A 25,409-nucleotide genomic window follows, 5' to 3' on the forward strand; every position below is an offset into this window, starting at 1 on the left:
TATGCCTGTAGAATATGAACTTCTATGCTTACACTAACGTTATGCATTGTGCATGCCTTTTCTTTCTTTTTTTTTTTTGCAGTTTTCTTGCCTGATTATATAGCTGCAGACTTTCTAACAACTATATGTGGCCTCGATTCCCTGAACAGACAACAAATCATGAATTATACTATCTTTAGATGCACCAAATTCAAGATATATGTCAAGTGAAGTACAGCTTCAAGTGTGTTGAGCAGGACTCCACATACAATTACAAAAATTAGAGCTGGTGGTCAGGTAACATCACTGATGTGGGAGTCAGTCAGCACAGTGGTTGCAAGTTGGGCATATTAGTATACATACTTGCAAGCCATACTTTGATAATTTGATTGTCTTAGTAAAAGATCAGGGGATTACCCACTCAATGGATAATGAGGGACAAGACAAGAAGCTCGCTTTGTGCTCCAAGGAAGGTGACAGCAGAGGACCAGGCTTATCCCAATGTCAAATGTGGAGAAGTGCAGAGTGATGGAGGAGAGAACACATGTGTAGCTGCTGGCCACATGGTCATTGTGTAGGTTGTGAGCAGTGCACCAGGCCAACTGGCACAAGCATCAGTGGTAAGTGACATCACTTGACCACTACCTCCTGATGTTCGCAATGTATGAGTAAGTCCTGCTTAACACACCCTACCACGTACATGCAAAAGAAAATACAGCATGAAAAGATCCTTCGAGTGGACTTTTAATATGTGAAAGGCATGCATATTGGTATGCATATTGAGCAGGTCACATTAAAAGATCTAATTAATGAATCAGTATGCAGCGGACAATTTGAGGCACCATACCATGGTTACAGCTACTTCTAAGCACTCTCCCCTCAAACCCACCCTTGAAAACAGAGAAATGAAAAACAGAGAAAAACAAGACATTTTTGTCGTCTCCCTTAAAAAATTATGTGCTTTACATTGATCACAAGCCGATTAACTTTATCAAGTAGTTTTCAATGCAAAAAGAAATCGCATCGCTAAACCTAGAATATATTTCAGCAGAAATACAATCACAATTGCTAATGTTGTTTGGTAAAACCATCCACAATGACCAAGTGTGCATACTACAACTGCACTGCAGGACTAGTATTTCATCCAGATGGAACGATAATTGCTTAAGTTTCATCTAGACAGGAGAGTAATGCTGCAGGTAGCATCCTGAGGGATTCCATATTTTACAACTACTGCTCCAGAAGGGCACCTGTAACTGGCAAACGGAGGCCTGAGGAGAGCACTTGACATTATAATAAAATAGCCGCACAGGATCTCTGGGGCACCCAAGTGGCAGTTGGGGGGGTCAAAGCTGAAACCAGGGCAGTCTGTGCCTTTCGGCAGCTGGGGCCGCAGCATGCCGATACATCCCCATCATGTGAAGTCCTCAGTAAGCCCTGAATCCACCGACCAGTCCAGATTGCAACTTTGGTGTTCCCACTGCTCTTTTGGTGTCCTGGAGGTGCCGGAAGTATACTCAATAATGACATGTTGTTAGAACATGTATAGTTAATAACGAAACTCTGTAACAATGTTGTTACAACCAGGGTTTCGTCAGTCTAGATGGAACTTAAGCCATTGTTATCATTTCATTTGGCCAAAACGCTGGACACACTATTCATTTTACGTGAATCTAAGCTTTAATTTTAAACTACGCTCCCATAATAACCCCTCCTAGGGGTTGTCAGTACAAAGCAATAAATAAAATGAGGTAACAAAACAGGTTTTTTTCTTTGGCCTATTTGGATAACTGTAGACTCTCTAACAACGGTAATTTGATGTTGGGAGCTACCAGCAATAATATTTACTGTACCTGTGACTCGGAAAATGGACTTTGCATGTTGTCTAGCAGGCTTGCCAGGTCTTGCTCGCAGTACTCCATCACGAGAAAAATACTGGAACAGTGCAGGCAGACGCATAAAGCCCACAAACACCATACATGTCGATCTAAATGTACGAAGCATGGGCTCGGAGGGTAATGATGCCAAGGTATACACGATAACTTGCCTTTCCAAGCTTTTTCCAACAGCAACTTCTTTCAGGTTGACAATGTTTTGGTGCTGAATATTGAGCAAGAGGTTGATCTCCCGCAACCCGCTGACAGGAATGCCTGCGAAAGGTCTCATTAACTTAAAACAAGAAACACACTAAATTTCGACCGCCAGGCTAACAGACGAGTACTAAGCTACTGCAGAACACGTCGGTGGTATTTACCGTCTTTTTCCTGTTCCATTCGTACTTTCTTCATTGCAACAACTTCTCCAGTCTTCAAGTCCTGAGCCCTATCTGTAAAATAATAAAACGTGGCACCCTGAAAGCTAGCATCGGACAGTCCATACACTGCAACGAGACGAAACGTGTGGAATTGGGATGGAGCACTTACAGACGATCCCATATGTGCCTTCTCCGATTCTGTTCAGTTTTTCAAAGTCTGTAACTAATCGGCACCGACCTGTCTGTAGCAAAAGATCAACTTTTTCAAAAATGCATGATGCGCGCAACGCCAAATACGAGTTTTAATAAAACATTCTGAAGGACAGCAACACAAAACAGCTACACAAAACAACGACTCATTACAACGATACACAAAACTTACAATGTCCTTCTCTGGGATTTCAAAAAACTTTCCAGTGGACAACGACGCTAAAACAACGCGTTTCTCGGGCGCTGCTTGGTTTAAGCCGGCGTCCATGATTACCTTAACAAATCATAAACAAAAGTGTGCGAACATTCAAAGCTGCAGAGGCTGCAGAGCTGAAGCTGAGGAACAATTGGATTGGACTTAGATTGGACTGGATTAAATCACCGCAAGAAAAGTACAAGCTTGTGGCAAATTATTTCATAGTTGCAATAACAAATAATACTTTTTCAACTTCTATTCAATTATATTAATACCTTTTTTTTTTTCAGCACTTTTACACTTATACGCCGCTTTGCGATTGTTACCGCGTGAAGCGCTGCAAGCTGCTCAGCGCCTGAAATGTCGACTGCTTGAAATAAGACAGCAGGATGGGAATTGAAAGGGTAGTAATTGGTAAGATATCAAAGTAATTAGTTCAAAAACTACATGACCATTTCCTTTAACTGCGTTGGCATGATAGTTCTCTTAGACGTCACGCTAGTGTCGACTTTATGCGAGGATAGACTTGCAGCGCTTGCATGTAAACAAAAGTAAAACGCACTCGTCCTTTCCAATGTCGAATCGCGAACGGACGCAGTTTGTTGTCTTTCAGCAGTATGAGCGCTAACTCTAAGGTGTATCGCCTAATGCCTCTTCCATAACGTTAATGATCATTTTGTTGCAAGTCTAATAGCACCAGTTGTCGTTGAAGGTGTTGCGAGATCTGCATTATGGGCCGGCATGCTACCGATGCATCAAATGTCTAATGCTAGATATGTATCATCTGTACTTTCAGGTGGTGGAACAGGATTTATTGGAGCAGCACTAAGAAATGCCTTGAGTAAACTTGGTTATGATGTAATGATTGTATCAAGGAAGCCTGGTGCCAATGTGCTAACGTGGGTATGTATTGTAAAATAACACTAAAAGTAAATTATTTTGTCGTAAACCCTTTCGTGAAATCATTTCACAAAATTCAGTAGCCATTATGACTCGCGTTGAGTCGTTTCTTGTCCTCTTTATTCTGCTGTATCAGCGGCAATTTCTGTGAGCGGTATATATGTTAAGCGACGCTTGTATGATCGAACGACTGGCCGCGTGCCAAATTGTGAAATATATTGAATGCAGTTGCGTGAACAATGATCTTCATCAGTTTCAGCTCTTTCCAGTTAGCTTAAATGCATTTTGGCGTATAAGTTCAGCCACTTCAGCATTCTTAATTCTTTCTTTTTAGCGCTTTCCTTCTATATTTTTTTTTTTCTTGCATGGAAGTGAGTGTCAGGTGAGTAAACTCAGCTTGCTAATTTCACTTTTTGACATGATTTGGCTTGTCACAGCCACATCACGTAGGATACATGAAGTATGTAGGAATCTATCACAATTGCTGATTATAGTTCGGTCTGCTTGTCATTCTTTTTTTTATTTCTTTTTCACTGCACAAACCTTTATGGAACTGCTATATTGATTACTAGTAAAGTGTTTGCTATCTGCTTTGACACTGCATCACTGAAGGATCGATTGGTTAATTCTATGTCATTGCCAACTTCAGGCTGCTTTTAATTATTACTTTGGAGCACAGCATTACACCTTATGAAAAATAGACTGTGAACACATTAATAAGCATGCAGTCTTGGTGGCAATACTTACCAACGATGCTCTATTTAAAAAAGTAATACGCTCTTGTGACTGTGGTGCATACTTTTTTTATTTTCTTTAAAATCTTGGCCTAAAATGATTCTTGTTGTTCCCTTCCCACAGACTGACCTGGCAGAAAAAGGTCTTCCTGAGTGTGCAGCTGTTTTCAGCTTAGCAGGGCAGAATGTCATGGATCCTTTGCGAAGGCATGTGCATACGTTATATTGAATGTTTCCACCGTGTACACATTTTCTTGTGCTCCATGTTGTTTTGCAGTTCCACAAGCAGAAATAACTTTGAAGTTATGAATTTATCAGCTCCACTCCATCTCACCCATTACATTCAGTGCTCTGAAACCTATGCATCCTGTCAGCCAACCATGAACCTGCTGTGTGTCTTGAGGAAGGAAGAAGGCTTGTCTGTTGTGCACTCTTGATCCGCTCATGATCCTTTTATTCAACTGGTGTCACATGCAGGAAAATTATTAATGAACAGTGGAGGAGCTTTGTTCTGGTTCTTATTCCTGGTTAGTTTACTGGATGTCTTATAGCTTTTGCTGCACTACAGAAAAAAGTCAGACAAAGGTATAGTTTTCGTGCCTCTATTCTACCCTGCTCACGTGGCTAAATGAGCAATTCACAACTTAAAGAGGCCCTGCAAGGTCGTTTTTTGATCATCATATTTGTTATAGATCTATTCTCAGCATGTCGTAGAACACAGAGCAGAAAGAATTGTGAAAATTGACCTGCCCAAACGCAAGTTATTGGTCAGAGAAAATTCAAATACAAGGAAAATGAGAGCTACCCTCCACTCAAGTTTTCGCGGCTTTAAGATGCAGATTTCACTTTCCGATAACATCTTATGGTGCCTTAGTGGGAGTTGGCACGCCCACGTTGGCAAGCCTGCTCAGTGATGGTGTTCCATGGCCTCCGTAATCAGTTGGCGCATGGTTTAATCTCAGAGGCCATTGCTTCACATTTATGGTTACAACAGCTCCTGTGAGCTGGCTGCTGGCACGCCAAAGTGCTTGGCATGTGTTGCATCGTTCTTGTGGTTGCAGCACCTAGGCTGTTGGCTCTGTGATACATAAAATGGTTGTAAAATGCAGTGATGTAGGTTTTTTCACAGTACTCGCAATATTGTGCGAACTTAAATCGCACATTGCATTTTTAACCAATCATCATAGCGACACACTTGTTCGTCACATCCTGTCTACGAAGTACACGAAAGTGCCACATTGAGGCGATGACACCTGTGCTGTTCAGCAAGCGTTCCCTGGCACATTGCAGGGCCCCTTCAATTCAGTATGCATTTCTGTGCGCCATGTTTGGTTTGAGCTAGAGATTTTATTGGAAATACAAAGACAGAAAGGACAACTAGTGGCAAGTGCTAATTTGGTAGCAGGACAGTGTGACCTGCTAGCTATGCTGTCTTGTGTGTCAGTCATGACACAATACGTGACCCTATCCCTTATGAGTAGCTTTTTCATAGCCTGACGCATGTTTGATTTCCATCATATGTTACTTTACAGAAGGTGTGCACTGTGCAAGTTTGGCATGGATATCATTAGCATTGTGATACTTTTTTAAGTCCACTGCAAGACGAAGGCCTCTTTTAGAGATCTACATATCACATCTGTCCTGCATCAGCTGAACTGTTCCTACAGCTGCAGATTTCTTAATTTCAACACTCTGTTTAATTTTCTATCGCCATATGTGCATCAGCTGCATATTCATAGGTGGCAGGTGATGTACCATATGCCAATGCTTTGGAGATTAAAACATGATAAAATGGGAACATGTAGAGGAAGAAAAATGTTGACAACCAGCAGAATGTTCGCTTTTTTAAAACATTTAGTTGGTTGCATCTTCTGCAAATTAAACACAGAAACTATCCACATACAAATGGGTCAGTCCATGCCAAACACACCAGCTGAAAAATCTATCCTCTCCAATTTTTTTTTTAATGTGGACATTTATTAAGTCTGGAGAAATGTGCAAAAAAAAATTGTGTGCCTGAGCACCATTTGCATTGTATTATTATGAGCAAAATATGATGTAAAAGAAAACAAAAAAATAATCTTAATTCAGTGAAAGCAGAAATTTTGTCTCAATACCGTAAACAAATTGTGCTTCGCTGTGCACTCTCGTATATAGGCCCCGACCTTATTTTAAATTTAATTAATTAATTAATTAATTTTTATTTATTCACAATACTGCCAGTCTCCTACGAGACCAAAGCAGGAGGGCATTAGCACCACAATGCAATGAACACTACATAACTAAATTTAACAGGCGGCATAAAAAACTACCTATTTTTAAACAGAAAATAATAATGCTAGTTACATGCAAACAGGTTAGCGGATTGATTTATGCACTACAAAAGATACACACACCTAGAAAACAGCCAACTGGCTCTTTGCTACGAAAAAGAATGCAGAAAAAAAAGAAAGAGACGGACAAAAAAGTCAATTTGTCGCATATTTGAGAATTTTTTTATAAAAAAACATTACATTCATTTGTAGTTATTTTATTAACTATTCCTGGTAGGCCATCTCAAATCAAATAGTCGCGGTTAGAAAATCTGAACATTATTCTAATAGTTTTAAATATTTCACATCGTCAACTGTGCACGATCAAATATGAAATTGAAGCAAGAAATGCGATTAATTTTATCCCTTGCTCAGCGGACATAATGTACCAGAGCACGCTGTTGCTTAGGGAGCCGGGCTTTTCTGGTAAAACCACAATGAATCACAATAAAATACTGTTTAGACATGACGTTCGGCAGTGGTTATTGTTTGGATACTGTTTATAGTTCAGCACATGTGTCATTGTGTCATATTAAAAATTAAGCCGTTTCATTGCAACATACTTGATACAATAGTGGGACCATCTGCCGCAACCATTGGAAATAGAGAAAAAGTGCTTTCCTTTCGCTCACTCTGCCATTGCCGCAGATGATTCACATTTCTGGTTTGGGCGCAATGGCATACACAAATGGTATCTGGGCCACAAGGCTGCCATTTCTGAACTTAATGTGATAATGCACGACTGCATATGCTCAGAAGAGCACCGAATTTGCTAGCAAACTATTAAGTTATTTCTAAGGCTCCCTTTGTGCTTTTAAAATAGAGCATGCATGCCTTTTAACATGCACTATAATGAGAGAAACATTCTAGTGTCGCAAATACAACAATGTGCAAATTGTTTGATAGTGCTGGTGAGAAAGCTGTATATTATTTGCAAGGTATTAGAAAAAGATTCGATATTTGATTTGCTTCTAGCACTATTCAGTTCACATTCAATTTGACTTCTTTTGTTCTGGTTTTCATTCTGGTTCACCCACTGAAAACTGTTTAGTTTTGGTTCAACTCCAAAGTGAAAAAATAAAATAAAAAATAGTTCAAACCAGTTTGAACTGGCTCAAGTTGCTTGTCAAGGGCCCAGTAACACTTTTTCGCACAACAGGCTGTTGTTAATTAGCACTAACAAAGAGGTCAGCACCTGCTGTTCAGAGTTGCACTGGGGACATGCAACAAGTATGTGCTCAGTTATCTCGGGTACTTTGCACAGATCACAGTCTGGCATGTCTGCACTCAGATGCAATGCAAATATTGTCGTGTAAATGCAATGCCTAGTCTGCCCCCTACGCAATACGTTGAAAACCATACTAACTGCGACGCTACTTCTAAAATCACAGGCAGATGGTGTGTATTTACGAATGAGGCAGCATAGTTGAGCCACAAGTGCAGGTAGTGCATGGATGAGGAGCTCCAGAAAAGGTGGCCAACCTGAACTGAAAACCGCCGATTTTTCTTTTTAGTTTTGCTCTGGAGTGCAAAAGATTTTAACTCTCCAGTTCAGTTCCAGCTTGAGCAAAAATATTTTTTTTTCTTTTTTTTTTCTCTCCTTCCAGTTTTCAGTTCAGTTTCACTTCAATAGGGTACATTGTCTGCAACAACCTCCTGAGAAAAACGTAGTCAGTGCATAACGTTTCTCGCCACCCTGAGGTGTTTATTGCAGTGAAGACGTACTGCTGGTCAACGATGCCGTATGAAGTAGACCAAACTTCACAAATCTTTTGCCTAAAAAGAAAGCTTTTATAAAATCAGGAAACAAATTGCTGGGTGTCCTTTTATGAAACAAACACCCTTTCATATTTGTAAGTGGCCCACCTCAATGTGGAATTTACATGTGAAAATGTGATACAAATATAATTTTTGCATCTTTGGTATAACTTTTCTGTAACATTTCATGGTTGCATGCCAAAATATTTTAGCCAATTACTTGGACGCAAGAATGCCAGTAATAGTTAACAAAACAACTAAGGATAAATCTTTAAAGCTTCTATAAAGAACGTCAAGTGTGCCATAAATTGTCCTTTTTGCCCACATTATAAATATATTAAGTATAAAGTCAAGGCCTACAATTGAGAATGCATAGTAAATCATAACGTTTCTAAGTTATTGAGAGGAAATTTCCGCTTTCATTGAATTAAGGTTCATCTTTTTTGATTTTTTTTTTCTTGTACATGTTTTGCTCTTAAAGGTCAAATTCAAGTGGTGCTCAGGAAGACGAAATTTTTTTTTTTTGACACAACATATTTTGGGAATGCATTTTGTTTAAACCCAATAAACTACCACAATTCTTTAAATGGAAATCAGAGAGAGTCGAGTTTTTGGCTGATGCATGTAGCGTGGAATGACCAAAATACACATAGAATTTAACATAGCCATAGTTGGCTGTTTTGACATGAGTGAACTCAAGTGATTAGCTTGTTCTAAAAAATTCATCGGGGTTAAAGTAATAATCGACTAATCAGGAAGTTTATCTATCACTCACTCAGCCCTAAATCTAAAGTCCTTCGGCAGCATTAGTGGCAATGCCTCAAGCCTCACTGTGTGTCGAGACTAAAGTAAAGTAGTGACAGTAATACAGTATTTTTCGCTTCACATTTTTATCTGCAACACTGCAAGGCTTACTGACTAAATGTTTGATAATAAAACTCTTGTTGTAAACTAACCTGACATCTATTCAACCATAGGTGGACCCCTGGTTTCCGGCAGAATGTCTATGCAAGCAGAGTCGAAACAACAAAAGCGCTGGCTGATGCTATCCAAAAAATGGAGAGCCCACCTAAAGCATTTGTCTCTATCTCAGGAGTTGGTAAGCCTGATTTTAATGTCTTTTCTAAAGCATTTGTAAAACAGGAACAGTTTCAGGTAGTTTTGGCTCCTGTTACTAAGCATGCAGGTGTCTTGTTGACTTTTAAATTATAACTTTCTGCTTCAACACAGGTGAATTTGCTTAAATTCACTAAACAGGACCATGAGATTTCTCACTGCTAATAAATTTCGTATTTTTATGATATTCAATCCAACAGTCATGGTCCCCATGAGATTCTCCAAAAGCTGTGCACAACTTAAATGAGAACACCCTATCTGCATGTCCATGATAATACACACAATAAAGCACAGACACCATCAACTACATTTTTATATAAACATATAAGTATATGTATAAATTGGTTTCACTTGTATGGGAGACACTTATACACACAATTAGCACACTTTACGAGAAATGAAAATAAAATATAACCTGAGCTGTTTGTGAAACCAATGGTGGGTTTTCAGGATTATTCTGTCACAAAATATCTATTTTGTTAATTTGTAAATATGCCGAGTTCAGTTAATTTTTAATTGTTTGAGACAACTATTTTGTCATTGTTCTCAAAAAGGAACTTGTACACAAGAGGAATTTCTGCTACAAATTCTGAATATGCTTTGCTATTGTAAAAGGTTTTATTCCAGAAATAAAGAAAAGGCAGATAGTGTTCTGGACAATGAGCATTTATTTGGTTGCCAGTGGCAATTTGGCCTGTTGTCATTATGGTCCTGAATTCATGCAATGTGCTTATTTTAATTTTTTGCTTCTGTGTTTGACATACTGTCATTGTGAGAATGTAAAAAAAATTGTAATAGTTACATCACTTTACAATTTTTTATACAGTTATGGGTGCAGATGAGTGGCTTGTTGGGCGAGTTGGTACATGGTACTTGGTAAGGGTGTGCCAGCAAACAGAAAGGATAACTAGAAAAAATTGTGATGCAAGACACAAAGTAAGGAACAGGAAGGCTGCACCAGCACCCTTCCTGTTCTTTTTTCTGTGTCCTGCCTCACGATTCTTTCTAGTTATCCTTTCTGTTTGCTGGCATACCCTTACCAAGTTATGGCTGGTTAAACACTACTCAACTTCACAGGTGAAAATGTGGCATTTTCTGTGGTTCAAGCACTTTATTTTATGATGTTTATTTTTGGGTGGCAATTACAAAATGAAAATTAATAATGTCGATGGTGCAGGATGGGTGATGCTGTGCACAGATTCATCCATACAGAGTACATCAGCTCTCTTTAATGAGACACTAGAGGCAACTATTAAGTCATCGTGGACTGTTAAAATACCATTTAAGAAACCTTGTAGTGCTTGTTTCTTGTTAAGACTTAGTTTAAGAGAAAATCGCATCTGAAGGGTCTGCATGCCTCTAGCGCAATTCAAATCACCCACCTCTATGCAGGCAGTTGTCATCACCGTTTATAGATCTTTTTTCATTATAAACAGTGGTTGTCATGTTGCATATGCCATCACCGCCTTTTACTGTCGTCAGTGAGTAAAATGGTGCCCGACTGATAGCGATTGGTTTTTCGCTCGAAATGCAGAAAAGCGGCCAGAAACCGAGCCAAGACAGTGTTTTGGCTTCGCCGCTTCCAACTGCTCTTGGTCAAGTGGCGTAGACCATTTGGGCATCACGTGGTATCACATGGATATGGCATTCTCTGCTAGTACTTGCAATTTGTGAGAATTTTGCGAGCCAGCAGAACCAGCGCAGCCGTACACAATAACGAAACTACTGAAACACGAAAGCGTGGGAGGCACAGAGTTGAGTGAAAATGAAACCTTTCTACCTACCGTGTCATTGTCAAGGGTAACGTCAAAAGTTATCTTTTCAAAGAGTCGAAGTAGAAAACTAGCATTTTCTTCTACTTTATAATGCAATGCAATGATCTTTTTATTATGTGTGGTTCAGTAATAGTGACAGAATTATAATGAGGATTTTCTACATCATTGAGCTAGTACTTGAATGTCTCAGGGGAGTATCAAATCGTGTCCTGCATTTACCTAAATTTCTTGCTTACTAAAACTCTGTTCTCTATAATATTGATGCCTTAGACGTTCACTTTAGCTTGATATTTGCCTTTAGTCTTCCCTCAAAGCTTGCTCCAGCTTAGGTCACACGCTCGGTATGTGCAATGCAGTATTCACTGCATAGCTGCTGTTGAAGTGAAAGCAAACACAAGATAAGACTAGGCTGGTAGGCTGCTCTCTTGCTGCTCTCCCAATGATTCTTTGTTGGAAACAGATGGCTGATTAGTGGCTGAGACCACAGCATAAGGTGAAACTTTCCTGAAAAAGTCTACAGAAGGTGCTATAGTCGGGTTTCTTTTATATTTGAAGATCACATGTTTTTCTGGTGTTCAGTTCAGCAGTTAACTAGCCTTGGCTTGTCATTGCCTAAATTTGTGATGTCAAAGGCTGTTGCTTTCGGAATTAGGAGGTGGTACTATAGCTATCCAGCTTTTATTTTATTTTCTGTAATACCAAGCATCTACTCTTGGTTTAAAGTGACCTGCTGGCATGACATGGTCACGGATATTTAGCAAAATAAAACAAAGACAAACAGAGAGGACCCACTACAAGTGCTCACTTTTGGGAAGTGGTCAATTCAAAACTGAGACAGGAATTTGTACATTGACAGCCCTAATTTTTTTTTGTGCACTCCCTCCCTGTCCCAATTTCATCAATAAAGACCTGCGACCAGTTTCAGGTGTGTACTTCACAAATATAACTTGACTAAGCATTCTTCTTCAGTGCTTACATTATTGCCTACAAGAGTAACTTTAAAAGATGCTATTGCGCTACCTTAATATGAAAGTGTAGCTGCAGTGCAGTTATACCACCACCACTTTCAAAGGTGAACCCAAGTTCATATTGTATAGCAGGTCACTGTTAACTGCTAAGGTGTTCTGCTCCTGAGTGCAAGACTCCCAATCCTGCCCCTTGTCCTAGCAACCACATTTAAATAGGAACGAAATATAAGAACATGTGCATTCAGGGAGCTCGGCACATAGTATTTCATAAGGTCAAAATAAAATAGAGGCCTCAACTGGGACATTTGTTATAACAAATGTTGTTTGATGTAATAGTTCTGCGGAAACTCGTAAGGTTTCTTGTTTTTGTTTGTGGGGCTTTTCTTTCGAGGAACCCATTTGGGTTTCCTTTGCAGCAATAGCTACGATTGGGTGGATGTCTCACTTTCCCTTAATTAACAAATGTTGTTGCTTTAGAAGGACACTAAAGAGAAAAATTATTTCACCTGTATTAGTAAATCACCCTTCTACAATACCAAAACACCACTCTTATAACGAGAAAGACAGGTAGCGAGGTAGGTAGGTCCCACACTAGCTCGCTTTGATGTCATAGATTTTGATGGCGTATGCTTGGGCCTCGTTAATTTTTTTAACAGTAAAAATGGAGAACATTGTGTTTCAAAGGAGCCAAAGGCTGAACACTGTTAGCTTTGGGAAATCTTACTGAGCCAATGCGGCTCAAGCACAAGAAGTTACTTTGAAATCTGTCACGTCATAATGACGTACTGGCATTGGGGTTTCATTGCGGAATTGAGGAAAGGGAACTATGAACTTCATTTTTTCTTCAAATAATCAACCCATTATCACAAAGTTAATGACAATTGAGGTTTTAAAGAATACTTCATCAGTCTAAAACTGATTTAGTGTTTCTCTTTAGTGACCCTTTAAGGTATAAAACCAAAATTATTCCCATTACAAAGAAAGAAACACAACCTAAAGTGTGTTTTATTGGCTGAGCATTGCAAAATAGCAGTGAGACATTACTTTGTTAGAGCTATTTTGTGAAAACAGAATTTTCTCTTGTTAATAAATACATATGCATTAGCTCCAACATTATTGTGGCTGCAGTGTTATTGCAGTGCCACATTAAATTTTCTTCAGATAGCAGTGCTTACGAAGTGGTCTGGGACTGCCACAAAGCGCAGGCTACTACAAGCCCGACCCTGTGAAGGAGTACACTGAGGAGAGTCCTGGTGGTGACCATGACTTTCTTGCCAAACTCTGCACAAAGTGGGAAGCAGCTGCTAAACTCCCACCTGAAGTGAAGTGCCGAACTGTCACTGTGCGGTCAGGTAACACTTACACCTTTCTTTAATAGAAAAGTTCATTTGCTTTACTGTTGAAGTGGTTTCAAAGAAAAGAGTGAGAAAAATAAGGGGAACCGATGGGCTCAATTTTTTGTCAGTTACAACCATATGAAGCAAACAGTCATTGAAGTCGGGAAAGCATAGGGGAAATTGACTTAGTTTTTAATTAGGTTGCAGAAATAATAAAGAAAAGGGAAATAAAATTGATCAAAAATACAACTTGCCACAGGTGGCAGCCTAACCCACATCTTCCACATTACGCATGCAGTGCTTTACCATTAAGCTGCCTTGTCAGCTGTCCTGTCAACTTTCTCGGGTATTTCTGCATGTGTACAAGATTAGCCTTGTTTGGAGTGTTAGCCAGCATCACTCATAGTCGTGACTGCAGGTGTGGAGCATCCCATCACCTGTAGGCGTCACATAGTATGTGAACTTAGGAGCAGGCAAATAGCATGCACTTGTGGTTGAAAGAATGTTCCACATCCACCGCCATGGCCGTAAGTGGTGCTGGATAACACTCCAATGGCCAATCTCATTGGCATAGCCACAGAGGGGGTTTGGGGGGGTCAAAAGACCCCCTGGAATATTTCTGATGATCCCGCCCTTTCCATTTTCCCGTGGAACAGAAAGATTTAGGAGGTGGGCTGTTTTGACTGAGAAAGAGTGACGTGGATGAAAGGGAAAGGTTGAATGTGAAAGCAGGTCGAGGGCTGGTGTCAGTCCAAAAGGAGGGAGGGGGGGATCGTCAGAAAACTTCTAGGGGGTGTTTTGACCCCCAAAACCCCCTCATCATATCATGAGAAGCCAACAAACAAAGGCACCAAGGAAAACATAGGGGGAATTACTTGTACTTTCTAATTGAATTAAAGAAATGATAAATTAATGGCAATAAAAGTGGAGGAAAAAATCACGTGCCGCAGGTAGGGAACAAACCGAACAATCCCACATCTTTGCATTATGCTTGCAATGCTCTAACCACTTGAGCTACTGCAGCGCGGTTTCCCCATCCACTTTCTTGGGTATTTATGTTACTACTAGAACTAACCTTGGGAGTGTTAGCCAGCGCCACCACTTGCAAACCTTGGCGGCTGATGTGGAACATCCTTTCTGCTGCAGGCATCACGAGTACATGATCTTTCTGGGTGAAGGTAACTGGTCAATAAACCCGCACATGCTACCTGAAGGCATCAATGTTGCCGGATTCGAGACCCTCGTTATGTAAGAACGAGAAGGAAGGAGGTTAACCGAGGGGCCCGATTTTTATTAATCATATCATGAGAATCCAACAAACAAATACACCAAGGAAAACATAGGGAAAATTACTTGTGCTTACTAATTGAATTGAAGATTAATATGCAGAAGACAAAGATAATGATAAATAGCTGGGTAAAGGGACAAGAGTTCAGTATCACCAGTCGGCCTCTAGAGTCTGTGAAGGAGTACGTTTACCTAGGTCAATTAATCGCAGGGAACCCTGATCATAAGCAGGAAATTCACAGAAGAATAAAAATGGGTTGGATTGCACACAGCAGACATTGCCAGCTCCTGACTGAAAGCTTACTATTATCATTGAAAAGGAAGGTGTACAATCAGTGCATTTTACCAGTGCTGACATAAGGGGCAGAGACGTTAAGGACTGCGCAAAAAGCGATGGAACGAAGATTGCTAGGCATAATGTTAAGAGACAGAAAGAGAGCGGTTTGGATCAGAGAGCAAACGGGTATAGACGATATTCGAATTGACATCAAGAGAAAAAAATGGAAAAGGATAGAAAGTTGGGCGAGTTGGTACAGTAACATGATCTTGGATTGTAGCGCGAAGTGAACACGGACACAGATTTTCACAACAGATGGAAAAGCTTGAAAAGGCTAGTTATCCCGTGCATTTATTATCACTAACCTGTGAAAACCTTTTAAAATGGGTAAAAAGCACCGGTAAGAAACAAGAAAAACAGAAAAAAGAAACAAAGTTTGCTGTGGTACCCTATGTACATAGATTATCCCATGGTTTACGGAACGTGGCCAATAGGTATGACGTCAATACAGTTTTCTCGGCCCCCTGCAAGTTGTCTAACATGTGCCCTATGATGAATAGGAAACTTGAACAGGGCAGCTAAAAAAGAAAAGATGATTGCGGTGTTAGACATGTGTTCCCTTTAGTGCCTTGTAACACCGGTATAGTTTATCAGATTCCACTCAAGTGCGGGAAAACTTACATTGGACAGAGCAGCAGGCGCATTAATATTAGACTAAAAGAACACAAACATTCACTAAACAACCCTAATGCATCACATTTAGTGTCACATTGTTTCAATTGTGGTTGTAAACCTTTCTTTGAAGACACAAAAATTATTTCCAGACACAAATGCCAAACCACACGGGAAATAATCGAGGCATTCCACATCAAAAGATTAGGAGAAACTTGCGTTAGCCATGCATCTTTGTCTCTGTTAGATTGCGAATTTCAGTACCTTCGCAATACGTGTACTAATCTGAAGTAATCTTTTTTTGTGTTTCCTTCTTTGACTTCCATACCTCCTGATATGTTTAACTGGTGTTTTTTTTTACCTTGTCTCGTTCTTATGCTGCGGTTTTTGCAATCACCTATATATATATATATGTTCTTCGTTCTAATAAAAATTTAGTTGAGAGTTAGCGCTTGTCCTATCTGCTCCTTTCTGTGTCCGTGTTCACTTCGCGCTACAATCCAAGATCAAGAAAAAAATGGAGCTGGGCAGGTCATGTAATGCACAGGTTAGGTAACCGTTGGACCATTAGGGTTACAGAATGGGTACCAAGAGAAGGGAAACGCAATTGAGGACGACAGAAGACTAGGTGGAGCGATGAAATTAGGAAATTCGTGAGCGCTAGTTGGAATCTGTTGGCGCAGGACAAGGGTAATTGGAGATTGCAGGGAGAGGCCTTCGTCCTGCAGTGGACATAAAGCAGGCTGGTGATGATGATGATGAGTAATTCAATTAAACAAATGATAAATTAATGGCAGTGAAAGTGGATGAAGAAGAGTTAGAAAAGTGGTTAGAGTGTCGCACGCGTAATATGAAGACATGGGATCGTTCCCCACCTGCAGCAACTTGTTTTCTAATCCACTTTCATTGCCATTAATTTATCATTTCTTTAATTCAATTAGTAAGTGCAAGTAATTTCCCCTATGCTTTCCTTGGTGTCTTTGTTGGCTTCTCATGATATGATAAATAAGAATTGGGCCCCTCAGGAGGGGGGGGGGGGGTTAACCCGCTTTCTTCTTGCTCTTACATAGCGCGGGTCTCGAATCCGGCAACATTGATGCCTTCAGGTAGCATGTGCAGGTTGATTGACCAGTTGTCTTCACCCAGAGAGATCACGTACTCGTGATGCCTGCGGCAGAAAGGATGTTCCACATCCGCCGCCAAGGTTTGTGAGTGGTGGCACTGGCTAACACTCCCAAGGTTAGTTCTAGTAGTAACACATAAATACCCAAGAAAGTGGATGGGGAAACCGTGCTGCAATAGCTCAATTGGTTAGAGCATCGCACGCATAATGCGAAGACATGGGATCGTTCCCTACTTGTGGCATGTTGTTTTTTCATCCACTTTCATTGCCATTAATTTATCATTTCTTTAATTGAATTAGTAAGTACAAGCAATTTACCCTGTGTTTTCCTTGGTGACTTTGTTTGTTAGCTTCTCATGATATCATCGATTCCTGAGTGTGATAAAATCACGATATGTTCCATGTGATGAGGACCACGATACCATTATTGCAAGTTCTCTCCAAGTGTTTGTTCAAACAAGCCGAACAGCAGGTCACTGAAAGTGGGTGAAACTTGCATCATATACTATTGAAGTTCTTGTGCAATGTTTCGTTCCTGTATTTCAATGCAGAATATGGCATGGGCTCAACCTAGGGAGTGCGATTGAGCAATAGGCTACTTGCAAAATAGTATGCACCCCCTTCTGTACATAGCCGTGGCCAAACCACTCACTAGAAAATTTTGGAAAACGTTTATCTCCGCTGTTATCTGGGCTTCCAATAGGTCTCTTCAATTTTACTCTTTGCCTTTCTTTCTAGCACCTGTCTTGCCCCCTACTTTTTCGGCATCAAGTAATGATTGGAGAAAACGCCAGTTCATTTTCCGTTCACAAAAAACAGATAGACGGCAGATTTTTATAGACCATTTGCAAAAACCAAAGTTTGTTGTCTTGCCCAGCTGCTTGACTTAAAAGCATGCTTTCACAATGAGGATACACGTTTTTACGTTGCCAGGACAACACTCTGCTTAACTTCTGGTCAATGTTTTTGATTGGTCCAGCGTGCAGCCACTTAGCATAAAATTATGCAGTTACACCTATACTATATTTAAATATGATGCCAATTAATAGAAAATGAAAAGAAACTCATAACAATTCGTTTACTATATATATATATATATATATATATATATATATATATATATATATATATATATATATATATATATATATATAGAGAGAGAGAGAGAGAGAGAGAGAGAGAGAGAGAGAGAGAGAGAGAGAGTGGTAGCAGCCGGCATGGCGAACACCCCCCCCCCAAATAAATTGCTGGCTATGCTACTGGCTAATCTGGTACACATACACAACAAATACCCAAGAAAGTTGATGGGAGGACGGCTGCCATGATTACTTAATGATAAAGCACTACACGTGTAATGTGGAAGATGTGGGTTTGGCGTCAAGTTGTATTTTCATCCGCTTTCATATCCCTTTTCCTATTTTTTATGCATCTCAACCAAAATTAACACTTAATTTCTTGTATGTTTTCCCTGGCTTTATTTTTTATATGATTGTAACTTTCAATCAGAAGCTATGTTATGAAAGGCTGCCCTTTTCCTTAAAGGGGCCCTGCAATGCTGTTTTCAAGTCACCATATTTGCTCTAGATCTATTCTCAGCATGTCAAAGAACAAAGAGCAAAAGGAATTGTAGTTAATGCAATCAAAATCAATTTATTGGCGAGATAAATGTTAAGATACAAGCAAAGTGAGGGTTACTCTCAACTTGAATTTTCGCGGCTCCAGTTGCCACATTTCACTCTCCTGTGACGTTGTGCCAATAGAAGCAGGGCACTAGTAGAAGTCAACACATCACAGTTGCCAAGCCTGCTCAGCTTGTTCATGGCATTCCCATGGCCTCCGTGATCGGGTGGCATGCAGTTTGATCTCGAAGGCCATGGTGCCACTTTTATGGTTACAACAGCTTCTGTAAGGCAGCTGTTGGCATGCCAAAGTGCTCTGCATGTTGATGTCTTCTTACCACGGTTGCAATGCCTCACCTATGTCTGTGCGATACTTAAAATGGTTGTAAAACGTAATGGCAAAGTTTTTTTTCGCAGTACTCGCAATATTGTGCAAACATAAATCGCACATTACATTTTTAACCAATGATCATAGTGTCACTCTTTGATGCCACGTCCTGTCTACGAAGTACACGAAATTGCCACATCGAGGCGATGCTGTCAGTGCTGTTCAACAAGTTTTCCCTGGTGCGTTACAGGGCCGCGCCCCTAAGCAACTTCATTAACTTGGTAAGCATAATGGTCTGAAAGTAAAGAAATTTGTATCTTAACATGAAATCACATGAATTTATCCTCATATTCATGCTTTTGCGTTTACGTTTTCTGCAAGCGCTTGCACATGTAGCAAGAACTATAAATCTGAAGGTACGTGCAGGTTTTCTTGAAGCAGTCTTCTCACTCTTGATGAAGAGAAAATTGAGGGACAAACAAGGCAGAGCACTGATCTTATGTGGCAACTTGCACTTTTCTTGCAAGGTTTCAGCTTCAACCTGACTGCAACAGAATAAGGCTTGCAACAAAATAAGTTTGTTTATATGTGCAGTACCATTTCTGTAAACATATTACAGAGAATGTTTTTTTTTCTTCAGAGTTGCTTTATGTATATTTTGCTATTTCTTTGCAGTACTAATAACAATTATAACTGTCTTGTTGCCATGTGTTGCAGTGCTGTAGCAGCATCATGGCATCTGAACCATGCCATTTATTTATTTTTTGGCATGGTTGGAATAAATCTGCCTAGCTCTTGTTTGTGGGCTCACGATTCACTTAATGGGCACTGAAAATAATGACTAAGTTAGGCTGGATGTGCAGACCATTCATTCGGGTCCTACACAGCTTTTCTTCAGCAGATAAAGGTAGCTTGTTAGTAGGGAAATTTGTGATCCTGAATTACCTTGACACAAATATTTTGGTGCTGATGATACTGTATGTATGACATATTTCATGGTTTTATTGTGGACTTTGGTCACTTCTTTGTAGTAACAGTCTTGAGTTTTCCAAGTTGGATTTTTTTTTTTTTTTTTTTTGCATTAGTACAATGGCTATCATTACTAGTCTCTATGAAACCACAGTCTATGATACCACAGGGAGCTGCTTTAGTTCTTCGAAAGTCGCTCAATTTTCATAATGTAGCACCTCCTTTTACTCTCGCTGCTCCCTTTTGATGCACTGCTTCTGTTTTATTTTTCCTCTACATGCTCGAGGCATATAAGTGGCGTCCCACACATGTTATGAGCTCACACTTGTAGGTGCCATGTCCAGCAAAAAAACAACTAAAATAAACACCTTTTTTGTATTGGTAAAAAATTTGCAGGTACTACATGCTGTGGGAATAAGTTTAAGTGAACCTTCTATTGGTGTTTGCGAAGAATGCTGTTCTTGTTATTGACCATTTGGAAGTTAGAGCGCATGACCAAGTTGGACACATTTTCACCAAGAAACGCCTAGCTCAACATAAAGTTGTGGCGCTTGGAACATTTGGATTCCATGCATGACGACGATGGAATGACGAAGACAGTGTGATAATGACTGGATGACAACACCGGAATGACGAAGATAGAGCGACGACATGATGATGACACCAGAATGGCTATGACAGAATGAAGACAATAACAGAATAACACTACATGTCGACAATGGGATGAAGATTCTAGAATAATGACCAATGCATGGTGACAACAGCATGACGTCAATGGAATGTCAATAACTGTATGGTGGCAATTGGATATGAAGCTGGAATGATGATGATGGAATGAATACAATGGCATCATGACGACAATATAACACGAATGTATGACGACAACGCAATAATGACGATGGCATGATGAAAGCGGCAGGACAATGACAACCCTACAATGACTATGGCACAATGACTATTGAACAACCATTACGGCATGATAACTATAGGATGACGAGGCAATGATGAAGACGATATGCCAATGCCATCATGATGACAGTGAGAGAACGATTCTTAAAGGGACACTAAAGGCAAATACTAATGCAAAAGGATAGAAAGTCGGGCCAGTTGGTACGGTAACATGATTTTGAATTGTAGCGCGAAGTGACACAGAGAGAGTCCTCTCTGCTTCTAGTCTCTGTCTGTGTCACTTCGCACTACAAATCAAAATCATGCCAATACTAAGTTGACGTGGACTGTTTAAATACCTACTGAAAAGATATTGTGCCAAAAAACAACACACACAAGAAAGACGACGAAGCGCCCGTGGTGTCGTCGTCTATCTTGTGTGTGTTATTTTTTGGCGCAAAATCTTTTCAGTATGCAAGATCACCAACTAGCCCTGCAGTTAACTCTTCTAATGTTTAAATATCATTTCAGAAACCTCGCAATGCTTGTTTTGTGCCAAGAAAAGACTTAGTTCATGAGAAAATTGCATCTGAAGGGTCTGAGTGCCTTTTTCAAAATTCAAGTCTCCCACCACCCAATCGTGAAAGTGGCGACGCTCAGCAGCCCAACACCATAGCCACTGAGCAACCATGGCGGGTGGCTTAACAATGAAGGAATGTTCACAATGGAATGAAGGTGATAAAATAATGATGATGGAAGGACAAGGATGGCATGCAACGATACCATGTTTGTGTTGGAGCTCTCATTGGCACTTACCATACCTCACCTGCCACCCAAGGTCGCATTAGTTTGCACTATCTCCAGTGCCGGTTTGTACTATGCCCAGCATCCAACATTCGTGCAAGACAGCACCTTTGTATGTATATCATCATCATAATCATCAGCCTGGTTAACTGTGTGTGTATATATAAACGAGAAGAAAGGGGGTTAACTGACGGGCCCGATTTTTATTAGTCATATCATAAGAAGCCAACAAACACTGACACGAAGGACAACATAGGGGAAATTACTTCTTCTGCTTAATAAATGAAATAAAGAAACGATAAATTAATGGAAATTAAAGTGGATGAAAAAACAACTTGACGCAGGTGGGAACTGAACCCACAACCTTCGCATTTCGCGTGCGATGCTCTACCAATTGAGCTACCGCGACGCCGTTTTCCCATCCACTTTCTTGGGTATTTATGTGTCCTAGTATAACCACGGGAGTGTTAGCCAGCGCCACCACTCAAAGACCTTGGCGGTGGACGTGCAACGTCCTTTATGCCGCAGGCGTCACGAGAACGTGATCTTTTTGGGTGAAGGCAACTGGTCAATAAACCCACATATGCTACCTGAAGGCATCAATGTTGCCGGATTCGAGACCCTTGTTATGTAATAAACGAGAAGAAAGGGGGTTAACCGAGGGGCCCGATTTTTATTAGTCAAATCATAAGAAGCCAACAAACACTGACACCAAGGACAACATAGGGGAAATTACTTCTTCTGCTTAATAAATGAAATAAAGAAACAATAAATTAATGGAAATTAATTTATCGTTTCTATCGCAGAGCATCGCACACGAAATGCGAAGGTTGTGGGTCCGGTTCCCACCTGCGGCAAGTTGTTCTTCATCCACTTTAATTTCCATTAATTTATCGTTTCTTTATTTCATTTATTAAGCAGAAGAAGTAATTTCCCCTATGTTGTCCTTGGTGTCAGTGTTTGTTGGCTTCTTATGATATGACTATATATATATCCACAAATATATGTTCCTAGATACCAACCAACCCTGCAGCAGCAACACCAAACCCACGAGGTTAGGCAAAGAAAGCTTGACTTAAAAAAAGCAAATGTGTTTTCAAAATGTATTTTCAGCAGCTGGCCAAAAATGGGAGCAGGAAAAGAGGTGCTGGCACTTTTCAAGTGATTATGACTACTTCTTAGAGATACTGGAAAGGGCTTAAAGACCAACTGCAGTGAAATTTCACTCTGGCGAAATTTGTTATAAATCATTAGTACATATATAGTGCAAGATCAAAGCAATCTTGTCAAAGCTGCAGTGCCGCTAATCATTTAATTTTTTTAAGTAACAGCCTTTAAGTAGCACCCGATGCAGGCACCTGGTGGATAGCGGATCTGGCACAGATCTCGGGACATGGCCTCCACGATTTTCAGCGTGCCACGGGCACTACCAAATTTTCGAGGTGCCAGATTGGTGCTCAATGTTTTGAGTTCCATCTCATTTCTAATGAGCAGTAATGCTGGTGCTTTTTCCGAGATTTTAATGATACATTGACTTTATTTTGAATGTGAAATCTTGCACGGAGACTTCTCTATATCTACACTGTTTCAAACTAGGCTTTTTACGCTTTCCAATATTTTGTTGCAGTTGCCCTTTATGGTAGTAGCATCTCCACTTGCCATTCACTTTAGCATTGTGTTCCTGCATACCAAGTTGTGTGCTCCAGGTAAAGTAACCAAACACCATGTATAGTAACAGTATCCTTTTTTGCTTCATACATTACCTTTTCCGAGATTGGCTGCCGAAATGTGAATTTCCCTGTATTATGTTGCATATTGTACATATATCAAATTGTTGTATATGTTGACTATATTTTTTATTTTGTGTAGTGTTCATTTTTATAAGTTACGAATGTGGTTAAGGAGTATGTGAATATGATATTGAATACACATTGAACAGCTTTTGTTAGTATTTTATTTGTATTCTATTCAAAGATATATTTAATAGGGTAATATTGAGTTTTTGGTTTGGCTTAGTAAGTCTAATGTAGTGTGTCTGCAGCCCTCGGGGCATACAGCACAAACATCCTTGGAAATAATGATTACACAGGAGCAGCTTCACGTGTTTGCTGCTTGCTTTTAAGCCATCGCAGCCAAAAATAATGCTCAGCTAATGCACGAGTCTACTGCTCTGAAAGAAAGCTTATTCTCTGCCTCAGGAGACATCACATAGGGACTGGCTGCTAGGCGACCATATGAAGCACATACCTTGGATTATAACTTCCATCCTACTAACAAGAGATGCCTTGATTTTAGGCTACCTGCAAATGTGATAGATCCTATCACACTGCAGTGCAATTTTTAACGCAATAGTGTTAAGAGCCTCGTGCTGCAGAAAATCTGGCGTCGGCAGAGTTGTCCATGAGCAAAAATTTCTGTATACATTTAGTTATATGTATATGCCACGCCTTGCTATACGAGATGCGGTATATGTGGGTTATATTGCCACACCGTTCTATCACTGAAGTTGCTCATACCTTGTCTTACATTCTTGACAAAGTTATTCCTTATAATTTTGAGAATGACAGCCCACAAACGTCATGAAACAAAACATTGACACCGCATGCCTTTTATGTTAAATCTTTTTAGACTTAAATATAAAAGTACAAAACAATAACAGAAACCTCAAAATGATGTAATTTCTTTGGCGTGGCTGTGCACTACCTTCGGCATTGAACCACACAAGAGGCCGTGTTTCTAACAGAATACTCGCCTTCGTGCATAGTGTTTGCCGCCAGCCTTTCCCAGTAAACATTATGGTTACATAAACTGAAGTTGCCGGGAAGTGCAAGAAGCAGTCATGGATCTTTTAATGCTATTGCATTCCACTCTTGAAGGTGAAGCTTAAGTGTCCTTCAAGTTTTTACGTTGGCTTGTTGACTTTTTTCTTTCCTTTGCATTCCCTTCCTCACTAACATGACCAAAACTGTTTAGTGCCAGCTACATTTAAAAACAATTTTCTTATGCCCTCCTTGGCATCAGCAACTGTTAGCTTTCTTGGTAGCTATTTCAGCTGAATTAATATTTTTGAGTACCCTTTTAATGCCACATTCATGAAAATACACTAGTAGGCTTTCAGTGCATGATGGTGGGAAGCAGCAAAATGGCAAACTGTGTGGTTGCAGGTGTGGTGCTTGGCTCGAATGGGGGCATGGTCCAGCAGCTCTACTGGCCCTTCTTCTTGGGCCTGGGTGGGCCAGTGGCAAGTGGTACCCAGTTCATGCCTTGGGTCCACATCAGTGATATTGTTGGCATTCTCATTCATGCCATGAGCAAGGAAGGCCTCACAGGTGTCCTCAATGGGGTTGCTCCACAAATCGTTACCAATGCGGAATTCACCAAGGAGTTCGCACGTGCCATGTGGCGGCCAGCGCTGTTTCCACTGCCAAAATTTGTACTTGATCTGGCCTTTAGCCCTGAAAGAGCCACAATGATGACAGAAGGGCAGAAAGTGATTCCAAAACGTACACTTGAGTCGGGCTACAAGTACAAGTTTCCTGATGTGCAGTCTGCTTGCCAAGATGTACTACAGCGCAAGTGAGTGAGACAGCGCTCGCACAGTTTTCAAGCCAAGCTTTTTTTCTTTGGCTTGCAGCGAATCTTCAGTAAAGTTTAATGTTTTCATGGGACTGCATTTGTGTCTTGTGTAGTTCTTTTCAAAATAAATTGATATTTTTCAGTGGTTTCAATTGTTATTCTGAGTACTGCAGACATATTGTGGAAAACTCAGAATCCAAAGGTAACCAAAGATTTCCAGTTGAAAAGTGGTCATTGTCTCTGATATTCAAGTTTGTACAGGCTGAATAAAGTGGCTCTTTTCGTCGGTGGACAAAACAGATAAACAGGCCATAGATCTTCAACAGA

General features: G+C 40.2%; 2 protein-coding genes across 9 annotated transcripts in view; one reads left to right on the forward strand and one right to left on the reverse strand.

Annotated features, from left to right (window-relative positions):
• The window catches only part of Cdc2rk (cyclin-dependent kinase 10), a 65,408-nt gene extending 62,613 nt beyond the window's left edge, over nt 1-2,795 (reverse strand). For 3 of the 5 annotated variants that reach the window (XM_050192367.2, XM_050192366.3, XM_055062157.2), the window contains exons 1-5: nt 2,616-2,794; nt 2,403-2,475; nt 2,234-2,305; nt 2,027-2,129; nt 1,833-1,914 (exon numbers count right to left, since the gene is read on the reverse strand). In XM_050192367.2, coding sequence (XP_050048324.1) covers nt 1,833-1,914; nt 2,027-2,129; nt 2,234-2,305; nt 2,403-2,475; nt 2,616-2,711 — 426 coding nt within the window. In that variant the 5' untranslated portion in view covers nt 2,712-2,794. Of the gene's footprint in view, nt 1-1,832; nt 1,915-2,026; nt 2,130-2,233; nt 2,306-2,402; nt 2,476-2,615 lie in introns of all 5 variants that reach the window. The other 2 variants (XR_008608786.2, XR_008608787.2) reach the window with 1 other exon arrangement.
• Nucleotides 2,796-2,947: 152 nt separating this feature from the next.
• LOC126544856 (epimerase family protein SDR39U1) lies at nt 2,948-25,229 on the forward strand. Of its 4 annotated transcripts, none has more exons than XM_050192382.3 (6): nt 2,948-3,053; nt 3,436-3,542; nt 4,398-4,480; nt 9,321-9,442; nt 13,408-13,554; nt 24,671-25,229. In XM_050192382.3, exons 1-6 carry the CDS (start codon nt 3,029-3,031, stop codon nt 25,084-25,086), a joined length of 900 nt encoding a protein of 299 aa, XP_050048339.1. In that variant the 5' UTR covers nt 2,948-3,028; the 3' UTR covers nt 25,087-25,229. The 4 variants fall into 4 exon arrangements, with proteins under 4 accessions (XP_050048339.1, XP_050048340.1, XP_050048338.2 ...); XM_050192383.2 differs by lacking the exon at nt 2,948-3,053 and adding an exon at nt 3,181-3,274; XM_050192381.2 differs by lacking the exon at nt 2,948-3,053 and having other exon boundaries at nt 3,366-3,542.
• The last annotated feature ends 180 nt before the right edge of the window (nt 25,230-25,409 follow it).

Source organism: Dermacentor andersoni, chromosome 1 (genome assembly GCF_023375885.2).
Source record: "Dermacentor andersoni chromosome 1, qqDerAnde1_hic_scaffold, whole genome shotgun sequence".
NCBI lineage: Eukaryota > Metazoa > Arthropoda > Arachnida > Ixodida > Ixodidae > Dermacentor > Dermacentor andersoni.